The sequence below is a fragment of the Diabrotica virgifera genome, chromosome 9 (assembly GCF_917563875.1).
Source record: "Diabrotica virgifera virgifera chromosome 9, PGI_DIABVI_V3a".
Lineage (NCBI taxonomy): Eukaryota > Metazoa > Arthropoda > Insecta > Coleoptera > Chrysomelidae > Diabrotica > Diabrotica virgifera.
Genome location: NC_065451.1, coordinates 26,653,937 through 26,674,256, shown reverse-complemented (window position 1 = coordinate 26,674,256; position 20,320 = coordinate 26,653,937). Strand labels below are relative to the sequence as shown.

The 20,320-nt window shown below is 33.5% G+C and overlaps 1 protein-coding gene across 1 annotated transcript in view; it reads right to left on the bottom strand.

The window, feature by feature from the left end:
• The window catches only part of LOC114332057 (lysosomal alpha-mannosidase), a 91,658-nt gene that overhangs the window by 15,713 nt on the left and 55,625 nt on the right, over nt 1-20,320 (bottom strand). The window contains exons 11-13 of the mRNA XM_028281764.2: nt 9,153-9,352; nt 5,118-5,470; nt 3,357-3,639 (exon numbers count right to left, since the gene is read on the bottom strand). Of these exons, the coding sequence (XP_028137565.1) occupies nt 3,357-3,639; nt 5,118-5,470; nt 9,153-9,352 (836 nt within the window). The remainder of the gene's footprint in view (nt 1-3,356; nt 3,640-5,117; nt 5,471-9,152; nt 9,353-20,320) is intronic.

Here is a 20,320-nt window from a genome sequence, read left to right as displayed (position 1 = left end):
TTTATTGTCTAACTCCAATTTGCATCTTATTGGTTCTTTGGCAATTACTAAGCTTTTTGTTTTTTGGACTGATATTGTCATATTCATTTCTTTTGCGTTAATGTTGAACTCGTGCAATAATCTTTGTAGGTCGTCTTCGCACTCTGCTACTAACACGGTGTCATCAGCGTAACAGAGTATTTTTATCTCTCTATTGCCCATTTTGTACCCTCTTTTTTTCTTCACTTGTTTTATCATTGCATCCAATATTATGTTAAACAGTAGAGGGCTTAGTGAATCTCCTTGCCGGATTCCTGTGTTTGTTTCTATGGGTTCTGTTATTATTCCATTGACTTTCATCTCTATTTTATTTCTTACATATATGTTTTCTATCAGTTTTATGATATCCAGTGGTAAATTTTTCTCATATAGAAGGTGTATCACATCTTTTAATTGGATTCTATCAAACGCTTTCTCTAGGTCTATGAAACAGAAAAAGGCTGGTTTGTTATATTCTAATGATTTCTACGCTATTTGCCTTATCACAAAAACTGCATCGTTACATGATCTTCCACTTCTAAATCCTTGTTGTTCATCCGATATATTTATGCACGCCATTATTTTCTCCATAAGTATTTTTGTTGTGAGTTTCAGTATAGTGCTCAGTAAATTTATCCTTATATATAAATTTACTGATAAATATACAATAAGTAATATTAAAATATCAAATTTATACTAACTCGATATGTTGTTGACTTACTAATCGTGGTATTTTCTTTCTATTGACTTCCTCTTTCAGTATGGGTAACCACATCCTACTGCATTCTACCGAGGAATTTGTGACACAATTGGTTTCATTTAGCATAATTAGAGCCGCTTCTTTGATTTTCCCTTTTTACTATCTGATTCTTTCAGGACTATACTTGAATCTCTCCACTGAACTCTATGTTCATTATCTCATGCGTGTTGACATATTTGAGATCTATCAAATTCTCTATTTTTAATATAAGACTGATCTTCACTTATTCTAACGTTTAATGGTCTTGATGTTTCACCTAAATCAAATTGTTCGCATTCAATTATGCGAAATAAAACCAATTGTGTCACAAATTCTTCGGTAGAATGCAGTAGGATGTGGTTACCCATACTGAAAGAGGAAGTCAATAGAAAGAAAATACCACAATTAGTAAGTCAATAACATATCGAGTTAGTACAAATTTTATATTTTAGTATTACTTATTGTATATCTATGTATTATTAATATTATTTATAATTTAAACATATTAAAGTCAGAATTTGGTATTAGTTTTTTGAAAGTAAATTAAATGTAAGACCAAATACTTACGATGTCGGGATAGTATCACGAGGTTTTTTCCTGGTTTTCCCTCGTGATTTACTATGGAATCTCTAACGCGAGAATTTTACTGTCATCGTTGCATTTGGTTGTCTTTTTAAAGACAGATCACATGCAATGATTTTTTTGTGAAGGATATTCTTGAGTTGGGACTGATTTCATGTAATTGAATGAACTATCTTTTAGTAAAGTCGTCCCAGGTATGCAACTCATAAATATTGGCGATATCTTTAAAAGTCTTCTACTTTAAAATGTATAATATACGTCTGAATTGCCAATATAAATGAGTCAGGTTAAATAAATTATTAGAAGAATTTTTTTACTTAGCAACAACATTTTTGTTTATTTTAGTAGTATTTTATATTTTGACGAAACGAAACCCGATTTGGGCTTCGAAACGTTAATAAAATCATTTTTTTGGTAAAATTGTGGCTTATTTCCCATTATAAATAGTTAAAATTGTAAAAATGCCACAAGGAAATAGCTTCAGAACAACATTAAGACATTTTGTTGGTCTGCATGTTTGTGTTTGTTCACAACTATTATTCATGTCCAATGAGACAAAATGAGGTCGAAATGACATCATAATTTGGTGGTTTTTACTTATTTAAGTGCGACAACTGACGATAGGAGCACGATGTGTAAGTCTTCGCATTTAAATCGGTAAGTGACACCATACTAACTCCAATCTAATAAAAATTATACTGAAATGATGGCATCTCCTAAGGTAAATGTTCCAGAAGCAAGCTGAGCATTTGTTCGGACTTTCGATTATGACTAGTTTAGGAGGAACACCATTACATGCTAGAAAATTAAGATTAGTACGTTCTTTAAAGGAAAAATATTGCAAAACCTCCAACTTTTAAAGAACCGCTTGGATTGACATGAAATTTGGCAAACACATAGCAAACAAGTCAAAGAAAAAAAGTGATATTGTGCCGATGTGTGCTTTTGCCCCAGGGGTGAGTTTCACCCCCTTTTGGGGGTAAAAAATATATGTTCGAAGTAAGTCCGGAAATGGATAAAATGACTAATTCTAAGCAACTATTGTTCTATAAAGTTTTTTCACCAAGTTAATACTTTTCGAGTTATTTGCGAGTGAATATGTTAATTTTTTTACAAATAACTACGTTTTCAGACGGTTTTCGCAAATAACTCAAAAAGTAAGTATTTGGTCGAAAAAAAATTTCTATCAAAAATATAGCACGTAAAACAGTGAAAAACATGGTGTATATATTAGGTCACTATACCTAGTAGAAGCAGAGTTAAAGCTGATGAAACATAGGTTCATATTCGTCAAATTCCAAATCGAATATTTTAACGTGCCATAACCAAAAAACGAAGCACTTTTTTGGGCAAAACTCATTACATCTAAATTTTGGCTTTCAACTGTGATTGTAGAATTGATGACTTTACTGTAATATAAGGATTTGTTCTGCTGCGATCTGGGTAGAAGACCTTCATATGTGATTCTTCCTATTTTTATGGGAGGTATCACGTCTTTAACGTCTTTAACTGACGTCATCGAAAGGATTGCCAGACTAAAATGGAGATGGGAAGGACACATAGCCAGAATGGCAGATGGGCGATGGACAAAGAGGTTATTGGAATAGAGACCAAGAGAACACAAGAGAAGCGTAGGTCGACCGCCTTCAAGATGGACCGATGATTTAAGAAGGTTTAATAAAAACTGGATGAGATCGGCGCAGGATAGACAGGGTTGGAAACAAGAGGAGGACACCTATGTTCAGCAGTGGCCTTTTGAGGCTGGATGATGATGATGATCACGTCTTTATCACCAGATATCTGTTTGCTATGTCTCATATTGTATGTCTTTCATAAAATACCGTTTTCACAGTTGTCACCGAATATTACCGTTCAAATATGAGCAAGAACAAGAGCAGAGGAATTATACTTTGAAAAAAATAATTCATAGTCCAGTATTTGTTAAATTTTCTTTGTGGCATAAAAATTTACCAGTCTTTGTAATGTTTTAAAGATATTTAATTTTATTGGAACTTACCATCAACTCCAGATATCCTACTTTTATATTAGCTCCACCCTGAGTCCGATCTGTCAAAATCGACCACTTAAGGTCGTTCATATAATCTTTAAGAGCTATAAATGATGTAACTGGATAATAGTTTGAACTGAATGCTTCCTTGGTTAAGTCAGTATAAGAAATATCATTCTTCTTTCTTTCAACCACTTGTCTTCCGTTTGAATCCGTATAGAAGTGATAACTCTCAATACCAGCCAAGGAATATTGTGCAATAATTTCTTTTCCGATGTTATTCTTAATATCTCTAAAATTAAGATGATAAAAGAAATTTGAAAACCTGAGTTTAACAGAAATACTACACATCATAATGATAGACTTATTTAAAGCTTTTTGTGCATTAAATTAGTTAACTAAATGAGATTAATTAAATGAGATCTCCAACTATGGATAGCTACCTGGACAGACAAGTGAGAGATCAAAAGTACAAAAAGCAAATAGACTGTTAGGATGTAGTACAGAAAAACTCAAGAATTTATAAAGACAGTGTAAGACCAACATAAGCATTAGAAACAAGACCCGACACAGCCACAACACAAATATTACTGGGAACAGTAGATCTCGGAGCACTGATAAGAATTACAGCAAATACGATGACAGATCCAAAGAGGAGTGAACACATAAGAAGAAAATGTAACTGTAGCATGTTCAACTTTTTAGATGCGAAAAATAATATATTTTTCACTGTATCTTTCGATAACTGCGACGGTTAATTTTAAATAATACTTAGGCCAATCCTGAATACTACCTAATTCTATTCCTACTCAAGTACAGACATTTTTGAATAGCGAACTCCCTCTTGTGTTGATCCTCACAAACAATATAATGCTATAGACCACGTGCTGATATACCGTGAGTCGCCTTTAGTCCGTCTCTCGTAATAAACAAACAAATCGAAAAGTTTCTATTTTGGATGTAAGTCTCCAAATAGGTTTAAAAGTAACTTCAAGAAGAAGTTTCATTACCAAGCCAGGCAAGTCAGAATGTCGCACCAATAGAGGCAAAAGGAATAGATGTAATAGACCAGTTAAGATAGGCAAAATTCACTCACTCCAATAATTCAATTTTTTCATGTTTTTACGTTCTAGGTAATTAAAAAATAAGACTAAATTTTAACTCTCCATCACCTTCTCCCCTCCACCCAACGTCAAAAACGACATTTTTGCGTTTTAGTTGAGGCATAGTTGAGGCTGTTACAAACTATGTCTATGTATATTCAAAAAACCGTATGTTAAGATTGTTAAGTGTGCCTATTATGTGATAAATTCAAAATACATTTTGTTTTTTTTTTGGAAAACTGCGTATAATTTTTTTTTGAGATGTCTGTTTTTTTTTATTTTGTGTATTTTATTAGAAGCTATATTTCTAGTTTTTTTTTCAGATGTTTACGAAAGGTGCGCCATGTTCAAAAACCTGAAAATTGGTTTTTAGAGGTTTTTTTGGATTTTCCCAATTTTATAGACTTCAAAATAAATCAAATCAGGGGTTTTTATGGTTATATATACTTTGAAGGAACTGAGTCCTTTAGGCTATTCAAAAAAAATACGCACGTTTTTGGCTGGTTTGAACTTGTTTCTCCCATTTTTGAAGGTCCTAAATGACTCAGGTACTCATCCAAACCGTGATTTGATCTATTCTGAAATCTGTAAAATGAGGAATATCCCTAATACATAGGTAACATATACAACATATTTTAACAAAAGACTATTTAATTACAATACTTACACAGTCTTGTTATCTAAAGGTCCTATCATCCAATCGAATTCAACATAATCTATACTATCATCGTTGGCTTTTTCACTGTGTAGTCTTATGGTTTGTGTCACGTATTTACCAAAATGTTGTATAATTTCTTGGACCATTTTGCCTTTGATATAGGAAGCTTCATCATTATCTTCTGAAATTTTTACTGGTGGGTTACCAGCTACTTGTCTAAAGACATAAGCTCCAGAACTGATTCCATCTGCAGAGCCGTTGTTACTTCGGTAAAATAAGAAATCTTGTGTTATTTTTTCTGTACGATTGTTTATTGTTACGTTGTGAGTGCGAGATGTGGGATCAAAACGTAGTGTTGAACTCTAAAACAAGCAATATCTTATGTAAAAAGTAAGATTATATGGACATGCTAGAGTTTGAGCTTAAACCAAAATTAGGAAACGACGAAAAATTTGTAGAGGTAATAAAAAATGTATCTAGGAAATCTATCCCCAGGAGATGTAGAAAACAATATTTTCTCGGTATATCCAACGGTTCTAAAGAACTAGAACTGAAAATTTTAATCAAAATGACCAACAAACATGAGATAACAATCATAATGGACGACTTCAACGCAAATATTGGCCAAGGTAAAGTTAAGAATATAGTTGGAAACTGCGGGCTAGGAGAAAGGAATGACCGAGGACACCGTCTTATTAACTTCTGTCAAGAACACAAAATGATACTTAGTAACACCCTATTTAAGCTTCCTGTCCGCAGAATCTATACGTGGAAATTACCAGCAGATACTTCGGAGAACATCGTAAGAAATCAAATAGATTTCATCGCTATACCAATAAGATATAGAAACGCAATCAAATCTGCAAAAACATATCCAGGAGCCGATGTGTCAATAGACCATAATCCAGTTGTATGCAAGCTCGAAGTAAAAGAGAAGCGTATCAAGAAAAAAGCTTTAAGTGAGAGAATAGACATTAAGAAACTCTCTAAGCCTAATATTAGAGGAAAAGTGCAAGAATCCCTACACAAAGAATTAAACAGGATAAATGAGAATATATCTGAAGTAAGTAAAACATGGGATCAAATTGAGCATGCTATACATACAACATGTGCGCAGCTATTGAAACAAGAAAAAGTGAAGAAAAAGGAATTGATGACTGAGGATATCCTTGACATGATGGAAGGACGACGGAAGTACAAAAACAAAAACGAACCAAAGTATCGAGAAATACACAAAAAAATAAGAACAAAAATCAGAGAAGCTAAAGACGAATGGCTGTCGGAAAAATGCAAAGAAATTGAACAATATGAAAAGAAATACGATTACCAAAACATGCACGAGAAGATAAAATAAATGACAAATAAAAGAAAATACAACAGCTCAGCAACGGGCATACTTGACACCAACGGAATTTTGATCTCAGAACCAACAAAGATTCTAGAAACATGGAAGCAATATGTTGAAAACCTCTTTGCTTCAGACCGCCCGAATAATTACTCAATTGAAATCACCGAAAAGAAATCAGTCCTTCCATTTTCAATTCAGAGGTAGAAAAAGCAATATGCTCCCTTAAAAATAACAAATCTCCAGGACCTGACAATATTCATGCTGAAGTGCTAAAACTCTTATGCGAAACGGACAACTCATTCCTAGAAACCCTAACCACTCTTTTTAATAATATATATATATATATATATATATATATATATATATATATATATATATATATATATATATATATATATATATATATATATATATATACGACAGCGGCAGAATTCCGGAAAATTGGTTACAATCAACCTTCGTGGCCATTCCTAAAAAACCAAACACTACGGGCCGGTTGTTCGAACGCTAATCAACAATGATCACTATCAAATATTTAATTACTGTCACCAAAACTGTCAATGTCAACTTTTATTGGGTTGCTGAAAGCATAATTGATTAAAATTATGAGATTAGTTAATCAATTAACATAACAATTATTAACATAATTGATTAAGTAATTACATAATTGTAATCAATTATGTTTTCAGCAACCCAAACAAAGTTGACATTGACAGTTGGTGACAGTAATTAAATATTTGATAATGATCATTGTTGATTAGCGTTCGAACAACCGGCCCTTAATTGTGTGACCAACATAGACTGATAAGCCTATATAATTAATCATATCACCAAAGTCTTCACCAAAATCATATATAACAGAATCTACAACACAAGTGTGAAGCGGAAATCAATGAGTCACAATTTGGTTTTAGGTCACAATGAACAAGGATGTCTACATGTGCTTTGTAGATTACTCGAAAGCCTTTGACAATGTGAGACACCACCAACTAATTGAAATTCTACAAAGCATAGGAATTGATGATAAGGACATCCGAATTATGGCAAATCTCTACAGGAATCAGACAGCCTGGGAAAAAATCGGCAATGCGTCCACAGAGAGCATTGATATCAGAAAAGGTGTACGACAGGGATGTGTTCTCTGCCCTCTTCTTTTTAATATTTACTCCGAACAAATTTTAAAAAAAGCAATGGATGAAGCGAACGAAGTTATAAAAATCAATGGAGAACTGACAAATAACATCCGATATGCGGACGATACAGTCGTACTTGCCAGTAGTATCAATGAACTTCAGTATCTTATGGACAGGGTACAAAGAGCGAGTGAAGAAGGAGGACTTAACCTCAACATAAATAAAACAAAATAGATGCTGGTCAGCAAAACTCAAAAACCTGCCAGGCAATTGAAGATAAAAAACCAACTAATTGAACACGTTGACTCGTATATATACCTTGGAACAGTCGTCAACTCGAAATGGGATCAAACAACCGAAATACGATCTAGAATTTAAAAGGCCAGAGCAACATTTAACAACATGAAAAATATATTCACCCATTCCGACATATCCCTCCCCCTAAAAGTGCGGCTGCTAAAGTGCTATGTATTTCCAGTCTTGCTGTATGGCGCAGAGGCATGGACACTGACGGAAACATTAATGAGAAAGCTGGAGGCATTCGAAATGTGGATGTATCGACGTATCCTCAAAATATCCTGGACGACTCACACCACCAACGTAGAGATACTGCGCCGAATGGGAAAACAGAAAGAAATCTCTTTCACAATTAAGAAACGGAAACTTGAATACCTCGGTCATATTATGAGACATGATAAATATCATATACTCCAATTGATAATACAGGGTAAAATAGAAAGCAAACGCGGACCCGGAAGAAGAAGACACTCATGGCTTCAAAACTTACGCCTATGGTTTGGACTAACATCGATCGAGTTATTCAGAAACGCCGCAAAGAAAATTAAAATTGCTATGAGGATAGCCAACGTCCGCAACGGACAAGGCACATGAAGAAGAAGAAGAAGGGGATAAACCACCAAGGAACTCATTTTACACTAAAACAACTTCACGACGGTATGACCAAGTTAAAAACGGGAAGCTGCAGGTATGGATGATATATACAATGAACAAATAAGGCATCTAACATCTAATCTTGCATTACTACAACACATTCTGTAAAACCTGCGAAATTCCAAAATCATATAGAAAATCTAAAGTAATAGCCTTGTTAAAATCAGGAAATGAGTAAGAACATCCCAGTAGCTACAGATCATTTCCCTCTTGAGTCACTTTTTCAGGAAGGGATATTATTCGACACGTCTTAGCAAGACGAGAACAAATATAATATACTTCTAGTTTCAAGCATGTCTGTCCATCCGTCTGTCCGCGAATATAATTATTCTTTCATTATTAAAACGAGATATAATGACAAATGTGTTAAATGAAAGCTTATAATTCAAAGATGGTATTAGCGGTTAGAAATTTAATCGAGTTCAAATATCTAATTCTGGTTCTACTTCCGGTTAATTGCTTGATATATTATGTTTAATTTAATCTTGAAATTTTATTGTTTCTACAGTATTTTCCGTCAACATTTAAGCGAAAATTTGTTAAACACGGAGATTTACTATTCTTTACGATTACCATTTATCATAATATTTAAAAAAAACTAAAAATATTTACCCCACTTTTCAAGAAGACTGGATCACTTCCTGTAACTGGCTGCGGTTCTATAGCTACGGAATTATCATTAACTTTTTCTAAATAGTAAACCTTTAGACCCATTGGTGGGATGTTTATAGCAGCTACCAGTTCATAATCACTGGATGAGGGATACTCTATGGGATACTGCATGTGCCTAACAATGTCAAAGTCAACAGAACCTACAGGAAAATAAATAAAGGGTACCCGCCGTTAAGATAGGCAAAATGCCCTCACTCCCAGAATTCAATTTTTTTCATTTTTTTACGTTCTATGTAATTAAAAAATGAGATTAAGCGGATTTTTAGCTTGACACCCCCCTTACCCCTCCCCCCACAGTCAAACACATAGATTTTTAGATTTATTTTTTTTTGGTTGAGTTACAATTGATTTAAAACTTCAAAAAATTCACACGTGTAGATGAGGCTTTTACAAAACATGTCCATTTTTTATGGACCCATAGGTCGAATGTACATAACCTCAAATTTTTGTTTAACTTTTTTAAAATTTATAACTTTTTTTTTGGAGATGACTGCAGGTCCAATTTTTTTTGCATTTCGTGTATTTTATCAAAAATTATCTCTCTGATTTTTTTCAGATTTTTCCGTTAACTGCGCCATCTTGAAAAATTTGGAAATCTGTTTTTTATGGGGTTTTTGGGGATTTTCTCCATTTTATAGACTTAAAAATAGATCAACTCAAGGTTTTGTTAATATATTATGTATAATTTGAAATAGCTGAGTATTTTAGGATATTTAAAAATTGGACAAAACACCTTTAAACCCCCCAAAAATCATGTTTTTTAAGTTATGTAAGGGTTTTTGCGGGTTTAATGTTTTTTGAGATCTTAATATATTTTTTACTTTTTTACGTTAATGTGATTTAAAAATATGACTCATCGCATTTTTAGACCACCACCCCCTCCCCCTGCCCCACAAAAACGTAAATATTTCTATTTTTTTTTTGTTTAGTTAAGTTGCAATTAATTTAAAAATTTTATGAGGATTTATGACAAAGAAAATTAGACATGTAGCCATCACCAAAAAAAAGTTACACGTACCTATTAAAAAAAAACAAAAAAAATTAAGGTTATGTACAATCGACCTTCGGGTCCATAAAAATAAATGTTTTATAAGATCCTCAGCTGTGCGTGTGAATTTTTTGTAGTTTGTAATTTAATTGCAAACCAACTTAAAAAAAAATAAAATCTAAAAATTGGCGTTTTTGGCTGAGGGGAAGGGGGTGGTGGACTAAAATTGCGGTTAGTCTTAATTTTTTAATCACATAGAACGTAAAAAAATAAAAAAAAATATTCAGGCTGTATCGACTTCAAAAAATATGATTAGACCCGCAAAAACCCTTACAACACTTTAAAAAACATGGTTTTTGGGGAGTTTAAAAGTGTTTCGCCCAATTTTTGAATATCCTAAAATCCTCAGTTATTTCAAATTATACATAATCTATTAACAAATCCTTAAGTTGGTCAATTTTGAAGTCTATAAAATGAAGAAAATCTCCCAAAAACCTCCTAAAAAACAGTTTTCCGGATTTTTCGAGATGGCGCAGTTGACGGAAAAATCTGAAAAAAATCAGAAAGATAGTTTATGATAAAATACACAACATGCAAAACATGCAAATTGGACCTGCAGCCATCTCGAAAAAAGTTATAGGTTTTAAAAAAGTTTTTAAAAAAAAACTTTAAAAAGTTAAAACAAAAATTTGAGGTTATGTACACTCGACCTACGGGTCCATAAAAAATGGACATGTTTTGTAAAAGCCTCACCTACACGTGTGAATTTTTTGAAGTTGTAAATCAATTGTAACCCTACTAAAAAAAAATAAATCTAAAAATTTGCGTTTTTGGCTGTGGGGGAGGGATAAGGGGTGGCGAGCTAAAAATTCGCGTAATCTCATTTTTTTAATAGGGAACTTGCATAAATTTTTAAATTCGAAAAAAATGTTATAAATCACAACAGAACATAATTTAAAACATGTATCAAAGATAAAAAAAGTTTTCTTTGTCTTTCGTTTGGCCCCTAAAGACGATTAAAAATTCAAATTAAAACAGGTGGTCCAAAACGCATAGTGACGTCATATAGTTGTGCATGTACATTCTGCACCAACAAAGTAAACAAAATTGTATATAATGTTAAATTAGACATTATAAACGCCAGTAGAAAATACAGTTATGTAACGTCACAAGCGTTTTTGATCGTTTGAACTATTTTACATTGGCTAAGGGTTCTTCTAAACCAAGGCCAGAAAACAGAAAAAAATATATAGATTTTAAATTATCTTCTAAGTTATTATGAGGTTTTACCGCGTGAAAGTTTGGAAATATTATTTTTAAAGGAAACTTAATAATATTACGTAATAAAAAAATGTGTAAGTTCCCTCATAGGTTTGGCATTCGTTTTGACACTGACACTAAGTTTTATAAATATATTTGATAATTTATAATAAATAATAAATATTTTATTGGGGTTTTGAATGCTTGCACTTGTACAGAATGGCACTAAACAATACTTATAAAGTTTTTCTTTATTTTCCATATTAATCTTTCTCTTTTTTCCTTCAAAAACTGTAAACTCCAATCCCAACAAACTGGTATATTTTTTATATTATTACAATGACATACTATAAAAAAATGTCATTACAATATAAATATTTTCCCATATTTCGCGACGATGCTGTGGCCAAATACCCAAGTAGGTGGAGGCCAATAAACTAAAGAAGAAGAAGAAGAATATACTTACATATAACCCTCCCACATCACTGATATAACCATATAAAAAACTAATGTAAAACTATGTGACGTCACGGGCCGTCTGAACTACTTTAAAATAAAGAAGACTTTAAATTTGTATTTCTAAGTTATTATGAGTTTTTGAAGCGGGAAATTTTGGAAATCTCATTTTTATACAAAACTGAACATTATTATGTAATAAAAAAAAATGTGCAAGTTCCCCATTGCATAGAACGTAAAAAAAATGAAAAAAATTGAATTCTGGGAGTGAGGGCATTTTGCCTATCTTAACGGGGGATACCCTTTGATTGTAAATTGATGTCGACGGTTGAAAGGTAAAAGGTAAAAACACACAAATCAACTTTTTTCAGGAAGTAGAAAAAACGCTCCATTTAAGTAATTTTATGGTGAATTAACCTACTAATTTTCTTCATTAATTTATAGATTTATTATTGATCTACAAATCTGAGCTTTACTCGTCATAGTAGTGAGCGATATTTCTGTAACACAGTGATGAGCGCCCTAATAACCGGCAAAATAACGCAAAAGGTGGAAAACATAATACGTTGTGCAATAAAAAGAGATGAAACTAGTAGAGGTGTAGAATTATTGATAGGAACCTATAAATATAATAGATTATGATTATGTCATAGATATGTTACGTAATAGATTATGATATTAAGTAGAACTCGAAAGCAGCATGGCTACCCTACTTAAAACAGCTGAAAGGCTGTTTCGAGTACTACTTAATATCATAATCTATTAACATCGGCATTGTGTAGTAGTACAATAGTACAATTTAAACAATAACTATGTAATTTTGAAAGCTATGTGTTAACTAGTGGGCTAGTTTCAATAATTACTATTCAGAATGTCACTGAAGATGATCTGACTAGTTCGAAAACTTTCTGATGTTTTTATAATCCATATGGAGGGTTTTTTAATAAAAATAATTTTTTATTTAACAAACCGAAGATTTTACTTCATGTTTTCTAATTATTCTAAGTTTTCTATAAATTTACATTACATTACATAGTTTCGCACCTTTAGACGTCTGTGACAGGAGTATTTTATAGAATGCTACTGTCACATTGACAGTTGTCATACTCCTCTGATACGTCTAAAGGTGGAAACTATGTGATGTAATGTAATATTATAGGTTTCTATCGATAATTTCCCACCTCTAATAGTTTTATCTCTTTTTATTTCACAACTTCAATATTTTCCATCGTTTGCGTAATTTCGCCGGTTCTTAGCACGCTCATCACTGTTTATTAGATATAATATACAGGGTGATTGATTAGTGGGTAAAGCTCAATAGCTCCGCTATAGTAATAGATAACAATAAAAGGTAATAACAAAAACTTTAGCCACCTTTGAGCTTCACATTACAAAATTAGTTAGAATGTTACAGGGTGTTCGATAACACAGTGGCAGACCAAACTTAGGTTTTTTTAAGTGGAACACCCTATATTTTATTTTAAATTCGAAATCCTGTTAACTTCTCCATCACAAAAATATAAAGGTTTGTTATGTTATACAGGGTAATTACAAAGTTATAACCAATTTTCTATGAAAATCGTAACAAGTTCAACTCGCTGTATAAATAAAAATAAGCACAACAGCAATGATTTGTTCATGCTATATTTTTTTATTTATTATCAAAACTTTCAAAAATTATTGACATTGCTTATTTCCTTTATATAAAATACAGGGTGAGTGCTAGTGGGGTGTAAAGCTAGTTCGCGTCCGTAGTAGAATACTACACGTGCACCCTGGGTAATGCTAAATGAACTAGCACAATAGGCAGCCAGACAATCTAGAATCTCTAGATCTCCTGGCAAGGAACACATTAAAATAATTAAAATAATAAGATATGCCTCCAACCAACAACTTAAAGGGACCTTCTCAGGACCAAGCAACAAAACGACTCGGACCAAGCGTCCGAATATGCCATTTAAATATAGAAGGTATTAGTAGAAGTAAATGTGAGTACCTTCAAAAGGTACTCATTGAAAATAATATCGACGTAGTCGCAATTCAGGAAACCCATGTAGAAAACGAGGAACAAATTCTCGCTAGAGGAAGAATTCATGTTTACGATTTACTGGGTACAACTTACCATCCAGCTTATGGAGTAGCAACCTATGTACGGAACAAAATAGAAAATGCACACATATGTTCTACATCAGACATAAATAACATTCATACGGTTACCATACAAATTGGCGAAATTACTGTCAGCAATATTTATAAACCACCGGCAGTCCTGTGGCCTCCGCATGTTATTCACGCCCACCCACACCCCTCAGTGTATGTTGGAGATTTTAACAGCCATCACGAACTCTGGAAGTATAGACAAAGTGATCAAAACGGCGAGGCTTTGGTAAATTGGAGCGAAGGGGCTGGCACGTATTTAGTCTTTGACGCTAAAGATAGGGGAACTTCTCGATCTGCAGCCTGGAGGCGAGAATACAACCCAGACCTATGCTTTGTCTCCACAAACGAAAACAATCAACCCCTGGCAGCTTCACGTACAGTGCTCCCAGATTTTCCACATAGCCAACATAGACCAGTTGTAATAGAAGTTGGCATCAAAATACCAATAATAACATCTTTCCCTCGACCTAGGTGGAACTTTAAAAAAGCAGACTGGGCGACTTTTACTGCGAGATTGGACAAATGTCTCGGATGGATAACCCCAACACGTACAAACTATATGAGGTTTGTTGGCGCAGTTATATCTACAGCGAAGAAAACTATACCCAGAGGATATCGTAGAGATTATGTCCCAGGATGGGATGAAAAATGCGAAAAATTGTATCAAGAATACAACGAAAGCCAAGACCGAGAAATTGCGGATGAACTGCTGCACAGTTTGGATGCAGCCAGACGGCAAAAATGGATGGAAACTGTGGAAAATTAGACTTTAGTAAATCAAGCAGAAAAGCGTGGTCCTTACTTAGAAAACTTGGTAGTAGCAGACACTCATTTAGAGACAAAGTACCAATAGTTCCCAATAGAGTGGCCTCCCACATTGTAGCAAACTCAAGGGCACCTAGAGATCGTGACTACACCACCAAAGTAAAACATGACCTAAAAATATTAAAGTCTGCATGCCCGCCTACATCTGAATACTCTGACGAGTTTACTCCAGAAGAAATTACCTCAGCAATATCAGAAATTAAATCTGGAAAGGCACCCGGCTCCGATAAATACATCCAGAATTTTTACTCCATTGTGGCAAATATGCTAGGAAATGGCTGGCTGATTTCTACACAGATATATTAAAATCAGGAGAAATCCCCCATTTCCTTAAAAAGGCCTCCATTATAGCCATATTGAAACCAGGAAAAGCAAATGATCAACCCCAAAACTACCGACCGATTGCACTGCTGAGCTGTGTCTATAAACTGTTGGAACGCTTAATCCACAACAGAATTAGTAACACCATATTGGGGGTGATACCTATTGAGCAAGCAGGGTTCAGACCTAACCGCAGCTGCACAGATCAGATCCTATCCCTAACAACACATATCGAAGCAGGTTTTCAAAGAAAGCAAAAAACATCCGTCGCTTTCATTGACCTATCAGCTGCATACGACACCGTCTGGAGACAAGGACTAATCTGCAAACTGATCCGTGCCATCCCGTGCCAAAAGGTAACCAAACTCATTGATAGCATGCTCACCGACAGACCTTTTTACGTCACAATGGGCAACTTAAGAAGTTTCCAAATGAAGCTCAGCAATGGACTGCCACAGGGATCTGTTTTGGCACCCTTACTCTTTAGTTTATACATCGCGGACCTACCTAGGACAACTTCGTAGAAATTTGGGTACGCTGACGATTGGGCCATTGCAGCAAGACATAATAACATGAATGTTACAGAGACAATACTGACGGATGACCTTGCTGTTATGGGTGAATATTTTCGCAAATGGAGGCTACGGCCCAATGCAACGAAAACTGAAGTGTGCTGTTTCCATCTGAATAATGCCCAAGCCAACAAAAAACTCTCCGTTCACTTTGAAAACAGACTACTCGCTCATAACTCAACACCAAAATATCTTGGAGTGACTCTTGACAGAACCTTAAGTTTTAAGGAACACCTACAAAGAACGGCAGAAAAACTGAAGACGCGAAATAATATAATCCAAAAGCTATGTGGCACCACATGAGGGTCCTCAGCCTCCGTACTCAGATCATCCGCTCTCGGACTCGTATACTCGGCGGCTGAATATGCTTCGCCGGTATGGCTCAATAGCAAACACACGAAGATCATTGACACCCAATTAAACCAGACAATGCGAATGATCTCAGGTACAATTCGACCAACACCGAACTATTGGCTTCCCATTCTGAGTCACATTCCACCGCCTAAACTAAGAAGAAGTCATTCTCTTCTCAGAGAATATCGAAAAATCGAGGCTAACCATCAACTACCCATCCACCATGATAAGCTTGATATCGAAATGAAAAGACTGCGCTCCAGATATCCCCCATTGTTAAGGGCCACCTCCCTACATGAGGAACATTTCGACCTCACCAACGCTTGGAGAAGACAATGGGAGAGCCACTCACCACAGGAATCACACCAAATGGCCTGTATCGATCAGAAACCGCCAGGCTTTGAACTGCCCCGCAATACATGGACGGCGCTGAACAGAATAAGGACAGGGACCGGTAGATGTGCTGACAGCTTGCATAGATGGGGAAAGGCCCTTACTCCTGAGTGTGATTGTGGTGAGCAACGGCAGACCATCCGCCACATTATTGAGGAATGCTCCCGAAGGCGATACCCTGGAGTTTTCGATGAGTTCCTGAATGCGACCGAAAATGTTTTACAGTATATTAACGACGTTCTACACCTTCGGCAAAGAATTAAGGATTTGCATGAAATTTTAGTATGTTATAGTTTACTTCAAAAAACTAAGACTTGATTTTTTAAAAATTGTTTTACCGTGCCGTTTAATTACTATTAAGGGTCAAAGTTAAGTTTTAACATGGGCTCTTATGGGAATTCTTAAAAAGTTAATAACTTTTGACCCAAATTTACGATTTTTAATTATTTGTGCTTAAATTAAAGGTTTTTTTGTAAGGAATAACATATTAAAAAATGAGGATTGTTTACCGTACCATTTATTTTTAATTTATTTATTATAATTAATTCCGTAATTTTCGTAATTTATTATAATTTATTTTTATAAAGTATTCAAAACTGAAACATATGATTTGAGTATTCTGCTATAGATGCATTGTTACCAACTTTCGCTTGCATATAAGTTTCCCCCCCTTTCCTCCGAGAGGCATACCCCGCAACGAAGGTGTAGAACGTCGTTAATACATTAGATGTTCGTTTGTGATACTTCATGTAGTGTTTTATATATATTTTTTAAAATTATGTGTTCTTGTTGTATCTATGCCATACGATAAATAATAAATACAGGGTGAGTCAAAACGCAATTACATTATTTTGTCAGTAATTTTAAATAGAACACCCTGTATTTTATATCATTATTGAAAAGTAACATTACCGTACTATAATTTTTATATAACATTCCCTATGTCCAAATTTATTAGTTTTCGAGATATTTTCATTTTTCAGAGCAAATTATTTTAGGTGTCTAAATTTACCTAAATTTTAAGTAAGCCATGACTGAATTGACAATTGACGATTACTGATTATCAGTCTTGTAATCAATGTGACAATGTAGCAAATAAAGAAATAAAAATAATTTATTAGTAATACATTTTACAAAAAGAACACAACCACAATATGCAACATTTTTGAAACAATTAAAAACTACTTTTTTATGTAAATGCAACAAATAAACAAAGAAAATTATTAATAAATTTTACAAAAAAAAACACACAAACACAAAATACAACATTTTGTGAAGACAATTAAACACTACTTTTTTATGTAAATGTAACAATGTAACAAATAAAGAATAATTTATCAGTAATACATTTTGCAAAAGAAACATTTTTGAAAAAATTAGAAGCTACTTTTAATAAAATATTTTTAATATTTAATTACATAAGGTGTTCAAAATTACCTCCTAACACATTTATGCACTCCTAAAAACGATCATTGAATGATCAAATGAACTACTTACTCTACGAACCATTTGTAAATTAATACATCGAAATATTCAAAATACACTTTGTATTCTATTTTTCATCTCAGCCCTTGTTTTTGGAGTTATTTTATAAACTTCATTATTAACGTAACCCCAAAAAAATCAGTCCAGTTTATTAAATTCTGGTGATTTGGGTGGCCACGCTACTGGTCCATAGAAAAATGAAAATATCTCGAAAACTAATAAATTTAGACATAGGGAACGTATCTAAAAATTAAAGTACGGTAACGGTACTTTTCAGTAGTGATATAAAATACAAGGTGTTCCGTTTAAAATTACTGAGAAAATAATGTACTTGCGTTTTGACTCACCCTGTATTTTATATAAAGAAAATTAGCAATACCAATCATTCTTGAAAATTTGACGATACGTAAAAAATATGGCATTAACAAACCATTTCTGTTTTGCTTATTTTTATTTATACAGGGAGTTGAACTTGTTACCATTTTCATATAAAATTGGTTGTAACTTTGTAAATACCCTGTATAACATAACAAACCTTTATATTTCTGTGATGGCGAAGTTAACAGGATTTTGAATTTAAAATAAAATATAGGGTGTTCCATTTAAAAAAACGTAAGTTTGGTCTGCCAATGTGTTATCGAACACCCTGTAACATTCTAACTATTTTTGTAATATGAAGCTAAAAGTTAACTAAAATTTTTGTTATTAGCTTTTATTGCTATCTATTACTATAGCGAATCTATTGAGCTTTACCACACTAATCAATCACCCTGTACAGTCAGAAAAATGAAAGAATACCCATGAACGATCACATTAATCACATATTATTCAAATTATTAAAAACCGAAAAAAAAACAGCAAATACAAAATATGTGATTGATGTGATCGTTCATGGTATTCTTTCATTTTTCCGACTGTATATTATTATATAGCTCCCTGTGCGTGACAAGCTTTATTTATAGTCTAAGAGCTAGTGAACCTTTTGACTAACGGTCGTCCTGTAAGGCTAAAAATTTGTAGAGTGATAATTCATAGCACACCAAAGCTAAAAACCATGACCTGGCAGGCCTCAGCGGTGCACGTGTATCTACCAGGTGAATCGAAAAGTGCAAATTTAGGGGGTAAAATAAACTTTCTCCTGTAAGGTTTAAATTTAAGTATGTGTTTGAGTAAGTCATTTAGAAGAAATGTGTACAATGACAGGCGATTCTGAAGAGCATAAGACCTTGCCAGGCGAGGGGAAAGATTAGGGGTTTTTCCTAAAATTATTCTTTTTGCATCGAACAAATTTTTTTAGGCTTTTTGAATCATTCCAAACAGAAAAGTTCCTTAGTTATTTTTCTCTTAAGTTAATAGTTTTTGTTATATAAGCGATTGAAAATTTTGAAAATTGCGAAATCGGCCATTTTTAACCCAAATCGGACATTTATCTAAAAATTTCAATATTGGCAAGGTACGCAGATATTCCTTAAATATTGATTGATGAAATCCCGAAGAGTTTTTTGCAATAAAATATCGAAAACCGCTTTGTTTTTTTAATTGCTAATCAAGCGGGCGCTACACTGTAGTATAATTGAGGACGTTTGAGCTTGCATAAATTCATTATCTCGAGAATGGGCAAATTTGAAGAGAAATCCTCAGACAGGTCGATTTTTATTTTTGAATTAGGACTTTTTGGTATATATATAATACTAGTGACGTCATCCATCTGGGCGTGATGACGTAATCGATTATTTTTTTAAATAAGAGTAGGGGTTGTGTGATAGCTCATTTGAAAGGTTATTTAATTCTCTATTCAGTAATATAAACATTTACATAATTATTTATACAGGGTGTACAAAAAAAAATTTTTCTTCTATTTGTCAAATTTAATCAAAGTTAATTTAATAAAAAAAAATTTTTTGTACACCCTGTATAAATAATTATGTTATTGTTTATATTAGTGAATAGAGAATTAAATAACCTTTCAAATGAGCTATCACACAACCCCTACTCTCATTTAAAAAAATCATCGATTACGTCATCACGCTCAGATGGATGACGTCACTAGTATTATATATATGCCAAAAAGTCCTAATTTAAAAATAAAAATCGACCTGTCTGAAGATTGCTCTTGAAATTTGCCAATTCTCGAGATAATGAATTTATGCCAACTCAAACGTCCTCACTTATACTACAGTGAAGCGTCCGCTTGATTAGCAATTAAAAAACAAAGGGGTTTCCGATATTGTATTGCAAAAAACTCTTTGGGATTTCATCAATCAATGTTTAAAGAATATCTACCTACCTTGGCA